We start from the raw sequence: 19620 nt of genomic DNA on the forward strand, positions 1-19620 counted from the left end.
AGTTGCGTTTTTTCATGGTTTAAATGGGTTTGAAGTGGAATTTTATGAATTCTCCATAAGAAGACGTGTTAAAATGTGCAAACTTTAAGTTGCTATAATTCTTAAACAGTGCAGTGAATCGAACCCAAACTTTGGTAATTGCATTAATTTAGTAAGAATTATACCTTGTGAAATTTTCAAAAATTTTGTTGCGTTTTTATATACCTCCAGAACATCCTTAAGACTTTTGAAGAAACAAAGAACTAAATTATTATCATATTGGTTTCGATTCATTAAAATGACTAATTGTAAGAGATGATATGAATGTCTCTTTAATTAACATTGCATTTAGGTCCTCGGTTTAGCTATAAACTATCACACATTTCAGAAAATTGGCTAACAGGTAATATTATAAACTATTAACAAGGAAATTTTTTAACGACAAACAAAGTTTTCTTGGTACATAGTACCATTAAACATTAATGAATACTACGAAATACATATTATCAGTAAACGAAAAAACGAATAATTATACTTTTCACGTCACTCTGTTATAGATTAGCAACTATTTCTACGTAAATACTTATGAATGTTTAAATAACAATGTATCCAACGAAACTCATACATACATATTCATCTGAAAATATAATTTTTGTACAAATTTTTGCAACTGCTTCTAAGAAATTATAGTACATTCTAAATGTGAGCAACCAACTATACAGATATCAAATGGAAAAGCAAAAACTAACGGAAGTGAATATTTAAACAAAAAACGACAAACAAGAACTCCCCAAAAAAGTGTCATTTAAAATATAGTTTAAAAGAGTGCAGAACCCTCACACATATTTAATAAATTCATTTTCGAGTACCCGCCCTCCACCCCTACTATAAATTAATATTAAATTCTGATATAACAAGATTTTGTGACGAATTCGTTATTAATTGTTTATAGACAGAGATACGCGAATATTAATTATGAATTGATGTAGCAATGATTCTGTTATTTCATTGACATGTAATATTATAGTTATATCGAATGAATAGACTCCGGATCCTTATGCAAAATAAAAATTGTCTGCATCGATTGCAAGAAACGGAAACTAAATTCAATGTTACTTACTCTCTTAATGATTTTAATAGAGGAGAAATCATCTATCGACATCTTTTTGTCAAATTTACTCAATTTTGCTATAAATGCATCAAGATCCGCAGTCTACGAATGAATATTGATTACATTATCAATGTAAAAAGAAGTATAAGAATTTTACAATCATTCCCACCCGCAGATTAAATATTGTAAAAATTGTATTATGTCAATAGTACGTGGGGAATGCTATGTTTATTCAAAGTGACAGTCAATGATCATGTCACCAGCTGCCAATAGCTAGGTCCCCTAAGTTATTAAGCATTCGTATCACGCGTGGGTGCATGTATCAAATCCATCGAAATTCACAGGGACAGGATTGCGTAGAACAGTAGATAATAATTTCCGTCATATGCGCACGTCCTCGTTAAACAATGTTAGCTGCGGCTATGTGTGCTTCACATTTAAAATTTGTGAAGGACAGTGTCCCTCCGCCTATTTGCGCGTGAAGTGAATGGTGAAGGAGCAAATTAAACCGAATAATTATCGCCGAAAGATTATTTGTAAACGTCGCTCGTTAAATTTTACATAAACCATTCTTAGAACTGTGTCCACTTGTACTGTCTTCATGTGAAATTTTGAAAGGCACTTATCGCCGGCAATTTCACAGAAACGATAAAGGTTACACACACGTCGCAGAAAAATTATACGATGTACGAATGACAGTAAATTATTCGTCGTAATTCAGCGTTAAATATTTCGCACATTTGTAGAGCATGAAGAAACACATTTCTAACATTGGTCTTAATGTCACAAAAATGTTAATTAATCTTTTTAAAACATTAGTCTTCTTATTTTTGTAAAATAAATTGCTAAATTTCGCATTTAGACATGCAATTTAATTATTAGAAAAATATGTCAGTAATGCTTATCTGGAACAACGTGGAATAATAAAGGATGTATAAACTAGCCATTTGTAATTACGATAGATTAAGAAAGTTCTAAGCAATGTTCACCTCGAAACAGACAATTGTTCAAACTTTACAGTTAAGCACTACTAATTTTAAGTAGTATTCGTCATAACCCTGCACATAGTATATGTAACATAATGTAATCAGTGGTAAAAAATAAAGTAATTAGTAGAAAGGTAAAATTCTTACGAAATATTGTTTAATTACTTAATTATTAATTAGTAATGCTAAATGGAGTCATAGAATGATTAAACGTTTCTGACATAGTTTACCGAGATCTATAGCAATAATTTTGATTGTTACCTAGTTCGAATGATTTGTGTCGTGTGAAAAATATGTAAAATTTATTCATAGGTATTTCTAGAAAAAATGTGCACCATTTTCTCTGTTCTGTTACAGATACGTGAACATAAATGGTCAGCAATTACAATGCCACAAGACTGCTCATATAAATTCAAATGGACTTCCAGCGTAGAATGGCTTCAACAGTGAAATTCCGATGAAAAGTTAAATTATAAACTACTACGGAAGTGGAACTCAATTTCTACCAACACAAAACCGTGACACGGCCTGTATGCGCGCTACAGAAAATAATTATTTCGTTTACATGTTTAACAGAACAGTTAATCGATATCATTCTGAACTGCTAATACTTTCCCGAGGAATTCACTTTAATTCAACATATTTAGGAAAAACCCTTTCGAATTATAAATTATTATTAACATTCAGTTGAATTTAGAAGCATGATATAAGCATGATAAAATACAGCAACAGGTTCTGTTGCTGAATGTCAAAAGACATTCCATGTTAACGATTAACATTAATAATAAAATAAATTTCAATAAAAGAATGCTCCTCATATTAAAAAAAAACTTTTAGAAATATTAAATAAGTTCGGCGTGGTTCACAAAAATAAAATTAGTAATTTCTTCGATCGAAAATCATATTCACAAAATGTTCATGTTTAAATGCTTGTTCTAATCATAATTTTTATCTTTTTCATTAATATCGACATCTTCCGCCACTGATTTGTTTCTGCCAAATTACTACAGAAAGAGCAAAATGTGCTTTCCTGGAGAACGAGAGGCGTGAATTGTAAATAATCCACTGAGAGTGGTCGCGTTCTGTCTGTTCGGTTGAATTCATGAAAAGCTACGATTCTTCCGTAAACGTTCACCCCATGAGTTGTTCAGCGAACACTGGACTAGTCGTGCTGGTATGTATAGCCAAGTTTCGCAAGAAATTTCTCCGCGCCCGTGATCGGTAAGCAAGACTACAATATTCCCATTTTGCTCCCTACATCTGGTGTCTTCTCGTCGCTCGCCACACCTCGAGGTAATCTGAATTATTCATGAAAATGAAAAAGATACACCGCGATGCAAGCCCAGGTCGTTTAAGAACAATGATTCAACGCCGGATGCAAACAGTGGATCGTTCGCCATGAAACATTGACTACGGTGTACCAATTAACTTGCATACAATGAGGAAATCAAATATGCGATAGCTAGTTATCACTGCTGTGTATTCCGAAATGCAAAAAAAAGGTTTTCTCGTTCTATTTATATTACGTTTGGACTGCGGATTTTATGCATTTATAACAAAACTGTCAAGTATAAGACTGTACAAACGTTAAAGGAATTGATGAGCACAATTACGCCAGTTCTGTCTTATTAAAATGATTAAGAGAGAAAGTACTAAGAAGTAAAAGAGAAATGTCTATTTCTATTTTGCACAAATGCATACACACAAACGAGTGGAACTGTTTATATCTATTGTAATATCAAATTTATAATTTATACGCATACAGAGCGTCTAAAAAATGTTGTACTTTCTTTAAAAGGGAAATTCCTAAGGTTATTTGAAGTAACTTGTACAACTGTATACACATGTACAAATATGCAACATTTTTGGGACACCCTGTATACTTTGAAAATGCACGAGTTATATTTTAACCCACTTAGACCTAGCATACCATGTAAGGTACAGTTCATTAAATAAAAATATAAGCTGACATACTTCTGAATATGGAACTGTATATGGTAAGCACTGTATATGGGACGAGTGGTTACCAACAGACCTCTATTTTATTTTTTTGTTGTATTTTTCTCATCATTTTTAAACATCATTAATTATATTTATATATACTCAACATATTCCATCAAATTCTAATTAATTTAGTTTCAGGTCTAGATAGATCAAACTTGTTGAGTCTGAATGTGCTGATGTTTTCACATGGGAATTGCAACTCTCACAGAAAGGGTAGTTGCATACGATTAATTAGAAATTAATTACTTTCTGTAACAAAAAATATAGTAAACAGTGTAGAAATTTAGTATAAATTCGTCTTGATAAATTAAAAATATTTCGTAACTTTTAATGTTGGGCGTAAGGTATTTAACTACTAATAAATTGCAAGTAACTTAACCCTCATACGCTCCTCGGAAATAGTTGTATAAAAGATTCTATGACAACATCTTACCCATTTTTGCTGTACACGTGAACCTAACAAATTATGTTTTATTTATCACGTCACATTTTAGACAACTCACCACAACACGGATAAAGAGAGACCAGTCATTTTATACAACAGTATGCAAAAATAGTGAGTGAGTGAATTTTCACCCCGAGGAACGTATTAGGGTTAATATTTGATGTAAGAAAGTAGTTGGTTTATAGTGAGAATATTTAGAATATTTCTTCTTGCACTTAATTGTGTGTTACTTCCTATCAGCTTTCATTCTACACAAGAATGGTATTTCGACAATTGTTAGCTGAAAGAAATCTTCTTCGTAGTGGAAGCTGTGTAGCTATAGCGATGCATTGAATAATTAAAAAATGGACATTGCTGCAAAAGAATTGAAAAATATTATTGGGAAGACCTAGCATAGCAAAAACCAAGGGAAAAATCGTCTTCCCTCCACTTTTCACTTCTTAATAAATATCCAGCTTCATGTACCAAAGGTTCCCTTTCTTCAAAGGCTTCTAAGTTTACCACGCTTACGTTTGAATAGTGTACTTTAATTAATTACGGAGATGTGTACTGTGTACCGATAAAGATATTATTTGTCGTTTGAAGTTTTCCATGAAAATTATTCACACTGAAAATGTAATGAAAACCAGAAGGAACTGATTCAATTTGGTGGTAGGTTTTTAAATTAATTATTATAACTTTGAAACATTATGTGTGCATAGCACACAGACTAAGTTTATGTTACACAGTATGTTTTCGCAAAGAATAAAACAAGAACAGTTAAATGTCCACTTTAAATGCTCATTTATGTTTCATCATCGTATGTTAAATAAATTAACTTTTAGGTTACACCGTGTCTACTGTACATATAAACGAACAAATCAACCTACATTGTATACCTAATTACATTATTCGATACCATATTTTCTTGAAATTGTTCAAACGTTTTAAACGTTCAGATAATTGTAGGATATTAAAATAAATTGGCCAACGTGATAGTGGTCGTGACATAATAACCCATTAAGACCCAACGTTGCTTAATAATTAAATTCATTATTTTTCATGTTGCAAATATAATGAAAGATTTCGAAAATTTACCTATATTTTTCTCATTAGCTTCTTCTTTAGCTTTCTCATTATTCTTCTTGCATCAAAGTCATATAGGGTCTATTCATAGAGCTACAATAAACCAATTTCGTCTTAAATCACACGAATCCATTTTTATACATCTTTTTATGTAATCGATTTTCATTGGCTGTGCCTATAGTATTATAGTATAATTTTTATTGTGTACCTAGATATATTATTATAAGCGATTTTCTTTATATTTATTGTGTTCCACAAAAAATTCGGCTTCAAACATCTTTCTTGGTAGCATTTATACTCATTAAAAGTAATTGTTTATGTAAAAATCGTCTTCTATCATCGCTCGAGACATAACGGGTAGAAATAATGCATACACCAAGAAATTTAAGTAATCCTCCAGCTTTCAGACGACAGGTTTCGAACAAATTCTGTTTATGACATTAACATTGATCTCGAAAGCATTACATTCAACTTGAATAATTCCGCTCTTGTCATGCGCAACGATTGACTTCCCAAGAAGTGTCTACTCCACGACTGAACCTCCTTCCTATGAAAGAAGCCACCACCCTTTCAAGATACTTTTTCCCCATGAGTGAGTTCTCTTCCTACGAAAGAAAGTATCCCCTCTTCGACAAATTTTCTATTCACCAACTCCTTCCGCGAACAAAAATACTTGTCTCTGTCCATAGTCTAGACAAAAGGAGAATATAACAGTTGAAGACGGGTAGAACGAAACTATGAATCTTTATGCTTTTACGGTTTCTGTAAACGTTTACGTTAACAAAAATGTGTTACAGTTTTACACTGTTTTTACCTAATCGTTTAGGGTCCGCTTATTCTGATTTTTACAAAAATCTTTAAAATAATATGTATACAAGTTACAAAAGAACGTTGATGTAATTCTTAGCTTTACTGACTTTCAAGCAACGTAATGGTGTCTAACTTTTAATTGCATTATTCTTTTAGAAATAAATGAAACCTTCAATTTTTTAAGTGGAATGCTATGTATTTTTTCATATCACTCATTTCCAAGGTCATACAAGGTCACAAATGGAAGCACATCTCTTCAAATTTTTGTTCAATTTATAAATTTGATTCATACCAAATCATCTTTATTAATCTCCTGAGGTTAATACTTTTTAATACTGTACTCAAGTAAAATTTATTTGTATATAAATCTAATAATTAATTTTTTAATTATTTTCCATACAATTTTCATTATGTCTATTCGGGTTGGAATCGTTATAAACTTCTATGTTGATAAAATTTTCATTCACTTCAATCCGCAACTCTAAATTACAGAGTATATTGGATTTCATCAAAATATAACCGTACTTTTTATAAAATGTGTATCGAATCAATTTTGTAACTCTCATTTTATAATATTCTCCCAATTGGGTTTCATAAAAATTTCATTCAACTGATTCTACAATCCTCGATTATGGTATTGGATTGAATAAATATTTTTATAAAATCTGCAATACATCTCTCATCAAAATTCTTCTAAACATTTGTTTTCAATATAAAACTTGGACAATGTACTCGATTACAACATTGAGATAAATCGAAATGTAATCGAAATCCTAATAAACATTTGTTTCCGATCAAATTTTTATTGAATCTATTTTGTAATTCTCAATTGCAATATTACCGCCGTAATATTATTATATGTATACCGGGTTCCGTGAATGGACTGTTGATTCGAGAGACTTTACTACGGTCTAGAAATTTCACGAGTGTTCATAACAGCATTTATTTTATCGTGTCACATAGTAAACACTAGTAATAATGTATAAGTATCAGCAGCCTGTCAACAGCTATTATGTTAACAAACAAACAGCCTGCACTTGCGTCCTTCCTGAATCATGGTGATCGGTAGACTGCGGATCTTTATGAAAAATAAAATTTTTATACATCAATTTCAAGCTATATATATAGGAGCTAAGTAAAAATTTATTTTCTTCATCAATGATTTTTATATGATAAAAATAGTACATCGGCATTGTTAAACTCTTCTAATCTTTCTCCTGTTTTAAATTACACCTACTCACTTTTGTCATAAATGTATAAAATCCGCAGTCTAGTGATCAGCATTATCGTGTAAGCACGCGGGAATGTTTCACCTTTTCTCCGAGTTCTCGTTTTGCATGTCGCTCGTGTTCCATAAACCCGAAACAACGGTGGAAACTGGATCGGCGCGGCGCCGAGCCGCGCACTGCGTTGTTTACATAACAAAAATAGAAAAAGCAACATTCCTGTTAGTATTTACGGATCTAGAGGACATGTTTGGAGATGAATGCTGTAATTGTAAAAAAAACCTCTATTTGGACACTCTTAAAAAGATAATTTTTTAAATATTAGATCATACGGCTTGGATTTTTCTAAGAAGTTAGAACAATTATTAGAACAATTAAAATACTAAAAGTAGTTTTTACAAATTCTTTATGGAGGCCTATATTGAAAATTTACAAAATGCGTTTCGTAGATCTGTGTCAGTTTTACATATTCTAGAAATTTCAACTTTAAGTTATTTATAATCTAATTATTTATGGAATATTTATATCATTCATAGAAATATTATCCAAATCAATGAATCTCGCAAAAATCTTGACTCAACAATAAGTTGGCTTAATAATAATATGAATATTTCAATTTTAGAGGTGTTGCAATTATTTTCTACTAAAATTTCAATGTACCAACTATACATAGAGGCTATTATCAAAACAAATGCTGATGGTAAACGTATTAATTTCTATTACCACAACAAAATATATATAGAATATGAAAATTTTTCAATCCATAGTACATTTTCACATCAAATGCTTGCTAAACTATAAAGCCCGTACTGTTCACACCACTACAACAAGTATTAGAATACTTGTGGAAATAACTTCAGAGATGGATTCAGTAAAAATAAAAGAAAAAGTTCATATATACACATATCCCCGATATGACCTTGTTTCTGAATTATAGCCGTTTATGTTTGCGTCCTTGAATTGTTTCAAGTAACGCTTCTTATCTGATGGAGGACCTTCTGGGCTGCTATGTAAACACTATTTTGTAAATTGTTTCAATCAGCTTAGTAAGTAAATACATGTTCTTGGTGATAACAGCATAATAGACTATAATTCGGAAAGGTCATATCGGGTATGCGTTCATATAAACTTTTTTCTTATTTTAGGATATTGAATTCATCCCTGATGTTATGGCCACATGTTTTAAAACACCTCGTATTTATTTCGTATTTTTAATTTTCCTACAGTATATGTTTTGCCTTGTGTAGTCTGGTCTATGTAAATTAGGTTAAGACTAATAGTTGTCTTTTCTTTGTTTCATGACATAAAAATGTACAAGATTTGCATGACCCATATGTGTACCTACTACCCCCTTCGTGAGTTCTGACTTGAGACTCGAGCTTGACTAGAAATTCGAGCTTTTTTGAAATATTAGATGAATTACTTTACTAGACGATGTACAAGAAGGTTTTTTTAGAAAAATTGCAATTAGTCAGGATTCCGAAAAAACTACTAAAACTTGCTTGTCACAACTTCTTTATCTGAGCCTGCAATGAAAATGTTAACAAATATACTTTGTAGATTTACGTTAGTTGCATGCAATTGTATGTCGGTACTAAATGCTTTAGATTAGCAAAAAATTATTTATATAACTTCTTTCTTATATATTTATTATAAATGTAATATACTTTCTTATCGATCTATTCTTTCTTATCGGATACACTTGAATACCCATTGCTGCGATTGCAGAAGTCATAAAAAGGCTCTTTGAATGTATACATCAAAGATCTGTTCCCCATGCTTCGCATACAAGCACATCGGATCCCGTTATAACAGACCTGATGGGATTTCCATGGTAAAAACCCAATCATGATCGATGGCGATGTTAAGTAATTACTTGGAAAGAATGACACATCTATCTCCGAAGATGAACAGGTGTATTCAATACCATAATAATCGAATAAATTAAATGTCGACGTCATGCTGACTTTCGTCCCACTTTTTTGAAAAATCGGCCGCCATGTGACGTGTCTCGCGGCGGTTACGGCTGCGTTCAGCTGGTTCGCTCGCGGGAGGAAGCGCCAGAAAAACAATAGCCGGCAAAAAGCCTTTCGCCTTCGACGTGAAGATAAGCGCGGTTTAATCGGCAGCCAATCAGGCCGGGGGAGTGTTCCGTTGACAAACCAATGGACGTCGAGTTGTTATCAAGCGAACGACGCTCATATAACAGATCGGCGAGTCCTGGCGAGTCCAGTGCAGAGGGTCGGAGGCGAGTACCGCGGTGTCGGCATTTTTTCCCGTCTCGGGTGTCCTCTTTTTCGCTGCGTGTAGTTGCGATCATCCGCGATCTCACGGCCGCTCTCCTTCGACGGACAGCGGCTAGTAGGTCTGTCAACGGTGGTGTTTGAGCGCGAGAGACACCCGAGCACCGAACTGTGCGAAGGAAGGCCAAACGCGATCGTACCTATTCGTAACTGGTGCGCGGCGCCGTTTCGTATCAGTCGGTCCGCTGATCGTCGCGGTATTCAGCTGCGCGCGAGCGAGTAAGGCCCGCTTGAATCAGCCGGCTAACTTCGCAGGAGCACCAAACCGAGCGGGGCTAGAACAACAACACGGCCGACTTTGCCTCCTGACATCGGGTCACTGCCACCACCTGACACCTGACACCTGATACCTGACACCCTCGCAGCCACTCTACAGGAAGCACGATGCCACTCGGACGATTGATCGTTGTTTTGGCCGTGATCGCCTTGACCAGTGCCGCCTCGATCGGGCATGTCACCCGCAAGGCCAGGGACTGCAATAGGTGAGTGAAAGGAAAACGGAGAAGGTGCCAACCCAGCCTCTGCTGCGATCGAATCGCTCGTTCGCTCGTTTATGCGTTTCTTCGGCCGACCGGTGGGAACCAGGTTTCGCGGGTCGAACACGCTGGCTGACTTGTCAGTTCTACGCCAGTGACACAATTCTTTGCGCCGAGATGCAGAACGATTTTACATGGTGGTTCGTTCAGTGTGACCTGCGAGATCTGACGTTCGTTCGGCACCCGCTTTGATCAATCCGAAACTTTTTACTGCGGCTCCCTTCATTCGTTTCTTGCTGTCTCGATTGCGGTTCTCTATAGTCTACGAAATGTCTTCAGGTAGAGTTCATGCTGCAGCTATCGAACTAGTGTTTCTCAAAACTCTTGTTTCTAACGTTCCATGTACTAGTTTAGTTCCAGTACGTGCACGAAGACATAGACTTATTTGTCTAATAACAGATACATTTATTTAATAATTTTCCACAGAAGTATCGCCACGATTTCAGTAATTACTGTCGTAAATCGAAACATCTGAAATGTGTCTTTTCACCTGTTTGGTGGAGGAGTAAATTGTGTTGTAGATGATGGAACAAAGAAACGTCATTTATTTCTTGACAACTATCCTTTGCAATGATAGATGACAGTGAAAAAATGAAACACCCGAACCAAATCATTTTGAACTGTTTGATACTTCTAGTTCTAGAAACGTTTGAACAAAGAAACGTCATTTATTGCTCGACAACTTTGTGATTGTAGGTGACAGTCATACTAATTGCGAAATTGTAACGAATGCGTAGAGTTCGGCAGACGTCAGATTTTGAGTGATTTTTATGGGTGACATGTATCAAAAAATGAAAAATTTCAAATTATTTTGGACTGTTTGGTACTTCAGTGCTACAGAAGTTTGAACAAAGAGGCGTAATTTATTTCTTGATTGTGCACAGTGGCTATAATGCATATGTGCAAATACACGACTTTATTTGTGTAATATTCAAGACTGTAACAAATGTGTTCACGTGTTAAATGAATTAGATTTTGTGGGGCTTTTATGGGTGCTGGATAGGCAGTCAACGTGTTAAACGCTGCGGAACGCTCTTGGCCCAGAAACTTTTATCTTTCCTGCTGGGTTTTGACGGATCTTTTCTTTGTCTTCGTTACCGGCAATATTCTTTATTTACTTTGATGTGATTCTCCATTGTGGGAATCCTTTAATTTATAACCGCGGCGTTGGGCACGGTTGCGGTTCATTTCGCGTTCCGGTTATTATTAAAAGACAAAGGAAATGCAGAGTTTGAATGTTTTAATTGTCTTCAAGGTGATTAGATTAGTTCTTTATCGTTTTGGCTATTTTCATCTTTCTGATTCAATTATGACTTATGCATCTGTGATTTGCATAAATTGTAACTTTGGTTCAAAACCCAACTATATTGCGTTCGATTTTATCGTTGACTTTATGTTATTGCTTGCGATCCAGAAAATCTTTATTGTATTTTTCAAGTAGCGTTGAATGATGAGAATGGAAATCTTAATTGGGAATTCTGCCTGCGTTACTCTACATTGAAGTATATCCTCAAATGTTTGGAAATTTCGTTTTCTTTGAAATCTATTACTTTTTAATGAAATTGAAAATTATTTACTAACTTATTTTTGGGAAAATAATAATGTGGTGCTACGGTAGCGCTAATGGTATTGCCATTTACGATAGTAAAGAAAAGTTAGCTTGATACTATATCGTTGCCTTGTAGTAAATGATGAATTACCTATATCTTACACCTTTTATATGAAAGACTTCGACCATTACTCTTACTATCCAGTGCATTAAGTGTACAAAACGATACTTAATATTCGTTTGAACGTCCTTTACATAGTATAGTGCCAATGAGTTGATGGTCACACAAAACACCTCGAGCCTCAACTACTTGTAATTAAAAATTGCTCAACACAAATAAGAATGTGCACATTAAAAAATATCTGGTATAAAATCGAACTTCATACATTCGTCTAATATATGAGATAATTACCATGTCTATATTCGCAACTAATTAACTACAACGCAGTGAATATTTGCGCTTCGTAGAATAGAGATAAAAGAAAGTTAGAAAATCACACCCCGCGGTGATTTTACGTAAAGCATATTCGCTTCAATCACCCATGGCATTTAGAAAGTCATGGGATTCCAGAATAAAAGTAACATCGAGCCAGGCTGCGTCGTTCCGTTGTACACGCCGGACGAGTTCCAATCAGAGAGAAGAAATTTCCACATCGTCGACTATTAGTAATTAACTCCGGATTTCACTGCAGCTCGTACGATACGTAACAATAACCGAGACTCTTAGAAGTCAGTGCCCCGTAAATATAACGATAATGCTTGGGGAACGAATTTAACACCATTAACATGTTTACATCGGACTGCACCGCCGGCAGTTTCTATTTTTATGGGTGACATTTTCCTTTCACTTTATTCAATAAAATCGCTTCGGCTCTGTCGGCGTGCAGCCTAAGTTATTTACTATTAGGCAGATACGGCAATCAAATGACATTTATACGTCCCATTAATTACGAATATGCTGTTGCCGGCGCTTGCTGGCGGCATTAACGACGACAAAATTTCATGTTCCTTCTCAATAATTTCGATAAAACGCAACAAGATATTATAGTTACTTGCTAGTGAACTGATATGCGGGGCTGGGGAAAATTTGAAATAATAATACTTTTATGTTAAATGGTAAACATTGAAATATCTGCATAAGTAAATACTATTTGGAAGTACTATTTTGTTAAGTGTTTAAATTATGAGAAAATACTATTTACACTGGGGTCAAATATAGCCGATAGTGACGACGAAAATGACGAAATTCATTAAAGGATATCGTGTTCGAAAAATCGGTTCTGTTTCAAACAAAGTGAGCCAGTAACTTATATAAATTACTCCTACAATGTGTGTTTCCAGTTATTTACACAGGAAGTGAACGTCTTATGTTATCGGAATTATTTTCAATCACTTGTAAACAAAATTAATGTCTTATATTGTCGATAAAGTTAAAGGATAAAAACCTCTTATTTGTAATATCATTATTCTAAATACTATTGTGTGAAATATTACTATTTTATGAAACATTACTTATATTTTAATGAATTACCTATTTCACAATAGTATTTCTACGAACTACTGTAAAAATATATATAGTTGAAATGCTATATCCATATGGAACTACTATTTAAAAAAAAAGTTATTTGCCAAATTCTATTTATTATTTATACATCAACATTAATGGCGAATATGATGTTGTTAGCAATGATTAGAGATAACTAGACTGCGGATCTCCAAGTAGAATAAAAATTTTCTGGAATTACAATAAACTGGAGCGAAATAGAAGTTTGTTTTGTTTCTTAATGCGTTTATTAGAACAATATAACAGCATTTTTTAAATTCTCTTAACATTTCCACTATTTTGAATTACACCTACTTAGTTTTCCAAATCCGCAGTCTAAAGATAACGAAACGAAAAATGTCAAGAATTCGGTTCCTTTTAAAATTGTGGCAAACATGAAAACAATCAAAACACGCGAAATTATCGAATCAGCTTATTTATCCATCGTTGCTTCGCCAATTACGATTGATAAAACTTCGGCTCAATTAACGCATGACTCGATATTTGCAGAAAACTGAAGTCGTACATTTGCACAGATAAAAGGACGCTTCGAGAATAATTTTGTGTTCGTTTCTCTGAACGCATATTGAATTTATCGCAACTATGACAACTCTAGTGTCTGTGGAAACCTCCGAAACCCCAGATAAACTCGACCTCGTAGAATGATGAATGAAAGAAGTATTTCAATATCGTCGAAGTAATATCTCTCGCATCGATGTAGGATGCACGGAGAAACATGTCGCAACTTTTCCAGTGGGTTTCGATGGAAAGTACGGCGCACACCGGTTTCGAGTATTTTTGCAAACTCTCCGCGCGATAAAAAACAGTTGTAATTCATATATAAATAATCGCGAGTCATACTCCCGTGACGCGTTCCAGCGTTCGGCCAATTAAATCCGCGATTTTTCTGTATTATCTGCACCGCTACGCTAGAGGAATGCAAAACGTCCCGTTTCGTGTCGAAATTACTCAACCATATTCACGTTGTAATTGTTAACATTTCATTATTTGACGGTCCACTTACGAACGTGCTTGCTAATAAGTGTAGAATCTCTGTGTGAATGGAAAATACTTTACTAATTACAGTCTCCATTTTGTACGCTACAATGAATTGTATAAACATTCTCTGCGTATTTGTCTTCGCGGTAATTAGAATGAATTTTACTTCAGTAATTATTGTTTCTATTGAAAGACATTCTGCACCATTGTTTCGACCGCTATTGTATTAAAAAATGATTTTGTTGAAGAAGTCATTATACAAACAATATGAATTTTCTTTTATATTCCTGGATAGAGAAACATGAGAATAAACTGCGGATTTTATGCACTTGTAACAAAAATGTGTAACATGTGTAACAACGTTCAAGAAAAATATTCATTTCACTTCTGTTCTCTTGGCAAATTTTTATGTTGCATACAGATCCGCAGTTCAATAATCACATTCTATATGTTGTTGAAAATGTAGGAAATTATTTACAACACTACGATTTCACCATAAAAAATATGGAAGTGAATTCATATTACAAGGTTCAGATTACAACATCCTAGAATTCCTAGAAATACTTTATTAAATTGATTTTATGTTTTTGGAGATTTAGTTTTCCATGTTCGTCACAAGTAGACAGCAAATCTTCATACGAAATAAAAATGAACCTGAATTACAACAGACTGAAATAAAATAGAAATTGATTTTCTTTCTCAATATGTTTAACAGGTTGAAAATAATATAGTAGTGTTTTTAAACTCTTCTAATGTGTTCACTGTTTTAAATCACGCCCATTTATTAATGTCATAAATGTATAAAATCCGTGGTCTAGTCATACGTTAAACAGGTTATGTAGATGGAAGAGCAGAGCTAATTAATCTTTAATTGATCGTATAAAACAGAAGAGGACAATTAAATTACTAGGGTCTATAAAAATGTGTTAATAAGTGAATTTTAAATTGATCATGTAAATAGAAAAATATAGTTCTGTGTCTCCGGTCTACAGGAATGCATTAATAATTTAATTTCATATTTCTCTCAACTTGTCTCACCGTTAAAATCGATCAGGTAAATAGAAGAGCATAATTAGGTTCATTAAAATATTGAATAATCTATTTTAAAATTTATTTGTCCATTTATATCGCCGTTTAACTGCGGATTTTTACGCATTTATAAAATTTAAGAATATTGTAATTTTCTTTTTCAATAATACTCCTGCTTGCCATAATAATAATCAATGCAGAACATTTTTATTTTGTAAAATTCAATGGTTAAATTTTAAACAATACAGCCTTATTAATCAATTATATAGTCGCCATTCTTTTCTAAAAAGAACCTAACCCAGACCATTCTTTTTTAAAAAGCATGGTGACTATATACTTGATTAATAAAGCTGTATTCTTTAAAATTTTACCATTGCATTTTCAAATCGGGCACGAACTTATGCAATCATCTGATATAAGATCCTAGAGTCTATGAAAACAATTTAACAAATTAATTTTATACATACTGAGCTGTTTCGTGATTGGATTGATCATGTCTGGAATAGTATTGTCGCGACAATGGTTGTCGTTTCGCTGGCACGATCTTTGAAAAAGTTTGATAGATTCCTACTTCCTGCTATGCGTTTATTTACAACTGGTTGCGTACCACGCCGCGTTGTCGCAAGGTTGCAGTCGACAGTTGTAGCTGTTGTAGGCTACACTCGGTTCTTTTATGCAATCGTTTCGCGCATCCGCACCTATCATTATATTCCCTTTTTCCATGCATAAAACGGAATGGGAATCCGAGCAAAAAAACCCAGTACCAGACGGAACTTGCGTGCAATGATAATGAAATCGAAAGTCTTCATCTCTGTTGGCCATAGATTTGTGGGAAACCACGATACAGAGGACATGTCGCGGTTTACACAAGTGAAATTATAAGTTAAATGGATGCCAGTATAGCAGTACAAGGATCATTTAATACCACAACCAGCGAATGAGTCAAAATGACTTGTTTCTTTGATTGGAAATTCATAAATATACTTCTTTCTTAAAGTACATACTACCATTAAAATTTTATAAAAGCGGAATAAATTAAATCTTGTTATTATTATATCAGTAGCAATTAACGTTTGGTAGTTATAGTGTTAAACTGTGATAATTTCGTAAAGAATTATCGTTTGACAATTTTGGACTCACTTTAAAGCTAGAAGCCTCTAATTTTAAAATACATCCATGGATCCACTGTTCATATTTACATAGAAATAGAATAAATAGAATATTCCATTCTATTAGATAATATAAATCTAATCTTAAATCTGTATAAAATAGAAGAAATAGAATAATGTGAATAGTTGTGAATAGAGAAAAATTACTGTAATTTTCGAACAAAATAGCAGTATTAAAATCGTTAAAGTATAATCATAAACGTCAATACTCAGTTTACAGTCTAACATATTGTCTTAGTGAGAAACTAATTTAAACTAACTAACTTTCACATACAGAAACATTATTTTGTAATGACATTATTATTTTGTTTTCTGCATTATTTTTTACTAGCTCGTTTTTGCGTTGTTCGAAGCAGTAAAATTTATTTAATGACTGACGAAAAGTAATCTTATCTCGGCAAGGTTAAGAACCGGCATTACTTCCTCACCAACGAAACCGAAACAAATTTTTAAATCCTTTTCAATGTTATGAAAAGTAATTCATTTACTACTTGGTTTTCGCTTATTTAAACATGTATTTTTATTTTCAATCGAATTTTTGTTTAATACAGAAAAGTTAGAAAAATAATATGTTTGATGAACACAAGAATTTAGCTTCCGTATAAATTTATAGATTAGAGAATAGAAAAAGTGGAACCACTAATTAAACATTCAGATTTTCATCTCTTTCGTTTTAGAGTTTATATTATTTATTCTGTCCAATCTGTTAAGTAAACTATTATTCTTATAATGTGTTTAACAAATTCTTGAAATTCAATAGCACACACACAAAAAAAATGCGAAATATTGTATCATGGCAAACGCATTTCAATTATTAAATTTGCAACAGTGTATAACGTTTTCAGCGAGCGACCGTTCAGCTGCTAATGAAGTGACATTTATTAAATTTCTGTATTCATAAAATCAATTAGCACTCGTCAATCTGTTCTGTCGAGCGAGAGATGTGAAAATCACTTTTGATCTTTTTTCAACATGGGTAAACGACAAAGAACGGTGTAATTAATGTTCGTTATTCGAGTAGAAAGAAATCATTACAAATATATACTAATAATTATATAATATCTATCCAATCACACACACTTAATATTTCAATAATCATAAAAACTCGAAGGAAAATGTTTCTCTGACAAATGTGGTTTGAACATTTATAATACTAAACGTTTAAAACTCGGTGAGCACTCAGGACATTATTGAAGCAGAATTAATACCTCCAGAAGAACATAAATTTTATACAAGGCAATAAAAAGAATCTACGTTAATATGGAATAAAAGAAACGTCGAGAAACTCATTAACTGGCTGCTTCGTTCGGAGACTGGTTACATACCACGATTAATTAGTATGGACAGCTGATTCCCCTGGTAACACGGTTCGAGCACGTGTATTTAACCATTCATGCTTCATACGAAAGAATCGATGCACTATCAACATGCAAATATTAATATTTGAACGTTGTTAAAATTCAAGGTAGTCTAGGTACCTCTGAAGTTATTATTTCTTCATATTCTACGTAAATTTTATGTTATACAGGGTGTCCCAAAATTCGTGAAAATCTCGAAGGGGGTGGATCCTGAGACCATTTCAAGCGACATTTTCCTTTGCAAAAATGTTATCCGCGGCTTTATTTAGGAGTTATTAACGAAAAACACGGACCAATCAAGAGTGCGATCTAGACGCGAGTTGACACAGTAGTCATGGCGCGCCAACTGTCTATTGGCCGACTGTGCCAACTCGCGTCTAGGTCGCGCTGTGATTGGTCCGTGTTTTTTGTTAATAACTCCTGAACAAAGCCGCGTATAACATTTTTACGAAGGAAAATATTGCTTCATATGATGTCGGGAACCTCCCATTTCCGCCTGTTGAAGGAATTTTGGGACACCCTGTATAAAGCCGCCAACACATCATTCTGATTTAACAAAGTTATATTTTATAAAGCTCTACACAACGACGAATTACCTTGAGTTCTACATTCCGTTTCATCGAAACTGCGAAGCTAACTACAATGCTTTGAAATTTTCCTCATTATTATTACGAGTATATGCATATAGTTAAAAGTGTTGCTTGCTATACTGTTTCGTAAATTCGCCTTACATTACAATTATCTACACGATAGTGCCAAGCGGAAGTTGCCACAACATCGTGAATCAATTCGATAAGGAGCTCGCTATCGGAACTACGAAAAGCAATTTGGTCTGCCCCGAATTTGCGTGAGTCTTTCCGTTTCGAGAACACCGTCAAAAATGGCGTTATCGATTAAAGTCGGAATTGTTCTGTTATCGGTCGCTTACACGCGATCAATTTCTCTTGACTCGGAAAACTTTCTTCTTGCTACTCACAAAACTCCTAAGTTTGTGTATATTCATCATTTGTTACCAAAGATCGCTCGAAAAGATAACGTAGAGATATTAACAAAATCTCAATACTCTCCACAATTTATTTATAACTAGACTGCGGATTTTTAGGCGAAATAAAAATTCAAGTCAAACGGAAATTCATTAATAATGTATCTTTACAGTCTCTTCGAGTTGTATGTTCTCTATATTTCATCGAATTATAACCTATTCGATGTATTGGGTTGGAACGAAAGTTCGTAGCGTTTGTAAATTAAAATTGAAAGCTAAAATTCAGATATTTGTTCATAGACTTATTCAATAACATATTTTCCATTCTGTTCTATTACTTTTTGCCATTTTCGAGGTAACTTCTCGTGTTATTGAATAAACATATGAATTCCAACCCAATATTAACGATGCAAATAATTAAAGGACGTATTTTATGTATTTATGATAAAAATGAATAAACGATGCAAATAATTAAAGGACGTATTTTATGTATTTACGATAAAAATGAATAAACGATGCACAAAGC

The 19620-nt window shown here is 33.6% G+C and overlaps 1 protein-coding gene and 1 long non-coding RNA gene across 2 annotated transcripts in view; one reads left to right on the forward strand and one right to left on the reverse strand.

Moving 5' to 3' along the window:
• The window catches only part of LOC143215401 (uncharacterized), a 167338-nt gene that overhangs the window by 135294 nt on the left and 12424 nt on the right, over window positions 1–19620 (reverse strand). The gene's annotated exons all lie outside the window — the stretch shown is intronic.
• LOC143215399 (trehalase) overlaps window positions 9849–19620 on the forward strand; it is an 85604-nt gene continuing 75832 nt past the window's right edge. The window contains exon 1 of the mRNA XM_076437508.1: window positions 9849–10411. Coding sequence (XP_076293623.1) covers window positions 10314–10411 — 98 coding nt within the window. The 5' untranslated portion in view covers window positions 9849–10313. The remainder of the gene's footprint in view (window positions 10412–19620) is intronic.

This window comes from Lasioglossum baleicum, chromosome 13, assembly GCF_051020765.1.
Source record: "Lasioglossum baleicum chromosome 13, iyLasBale1, whole genome shotgun sequence".
Lineage (NCBI taxonomy): Eukaryota > Metazoa > Arthropoda > Insecta > Hymenoptera > Halictidae > Lasioglossum > Lasioglossum baleicum.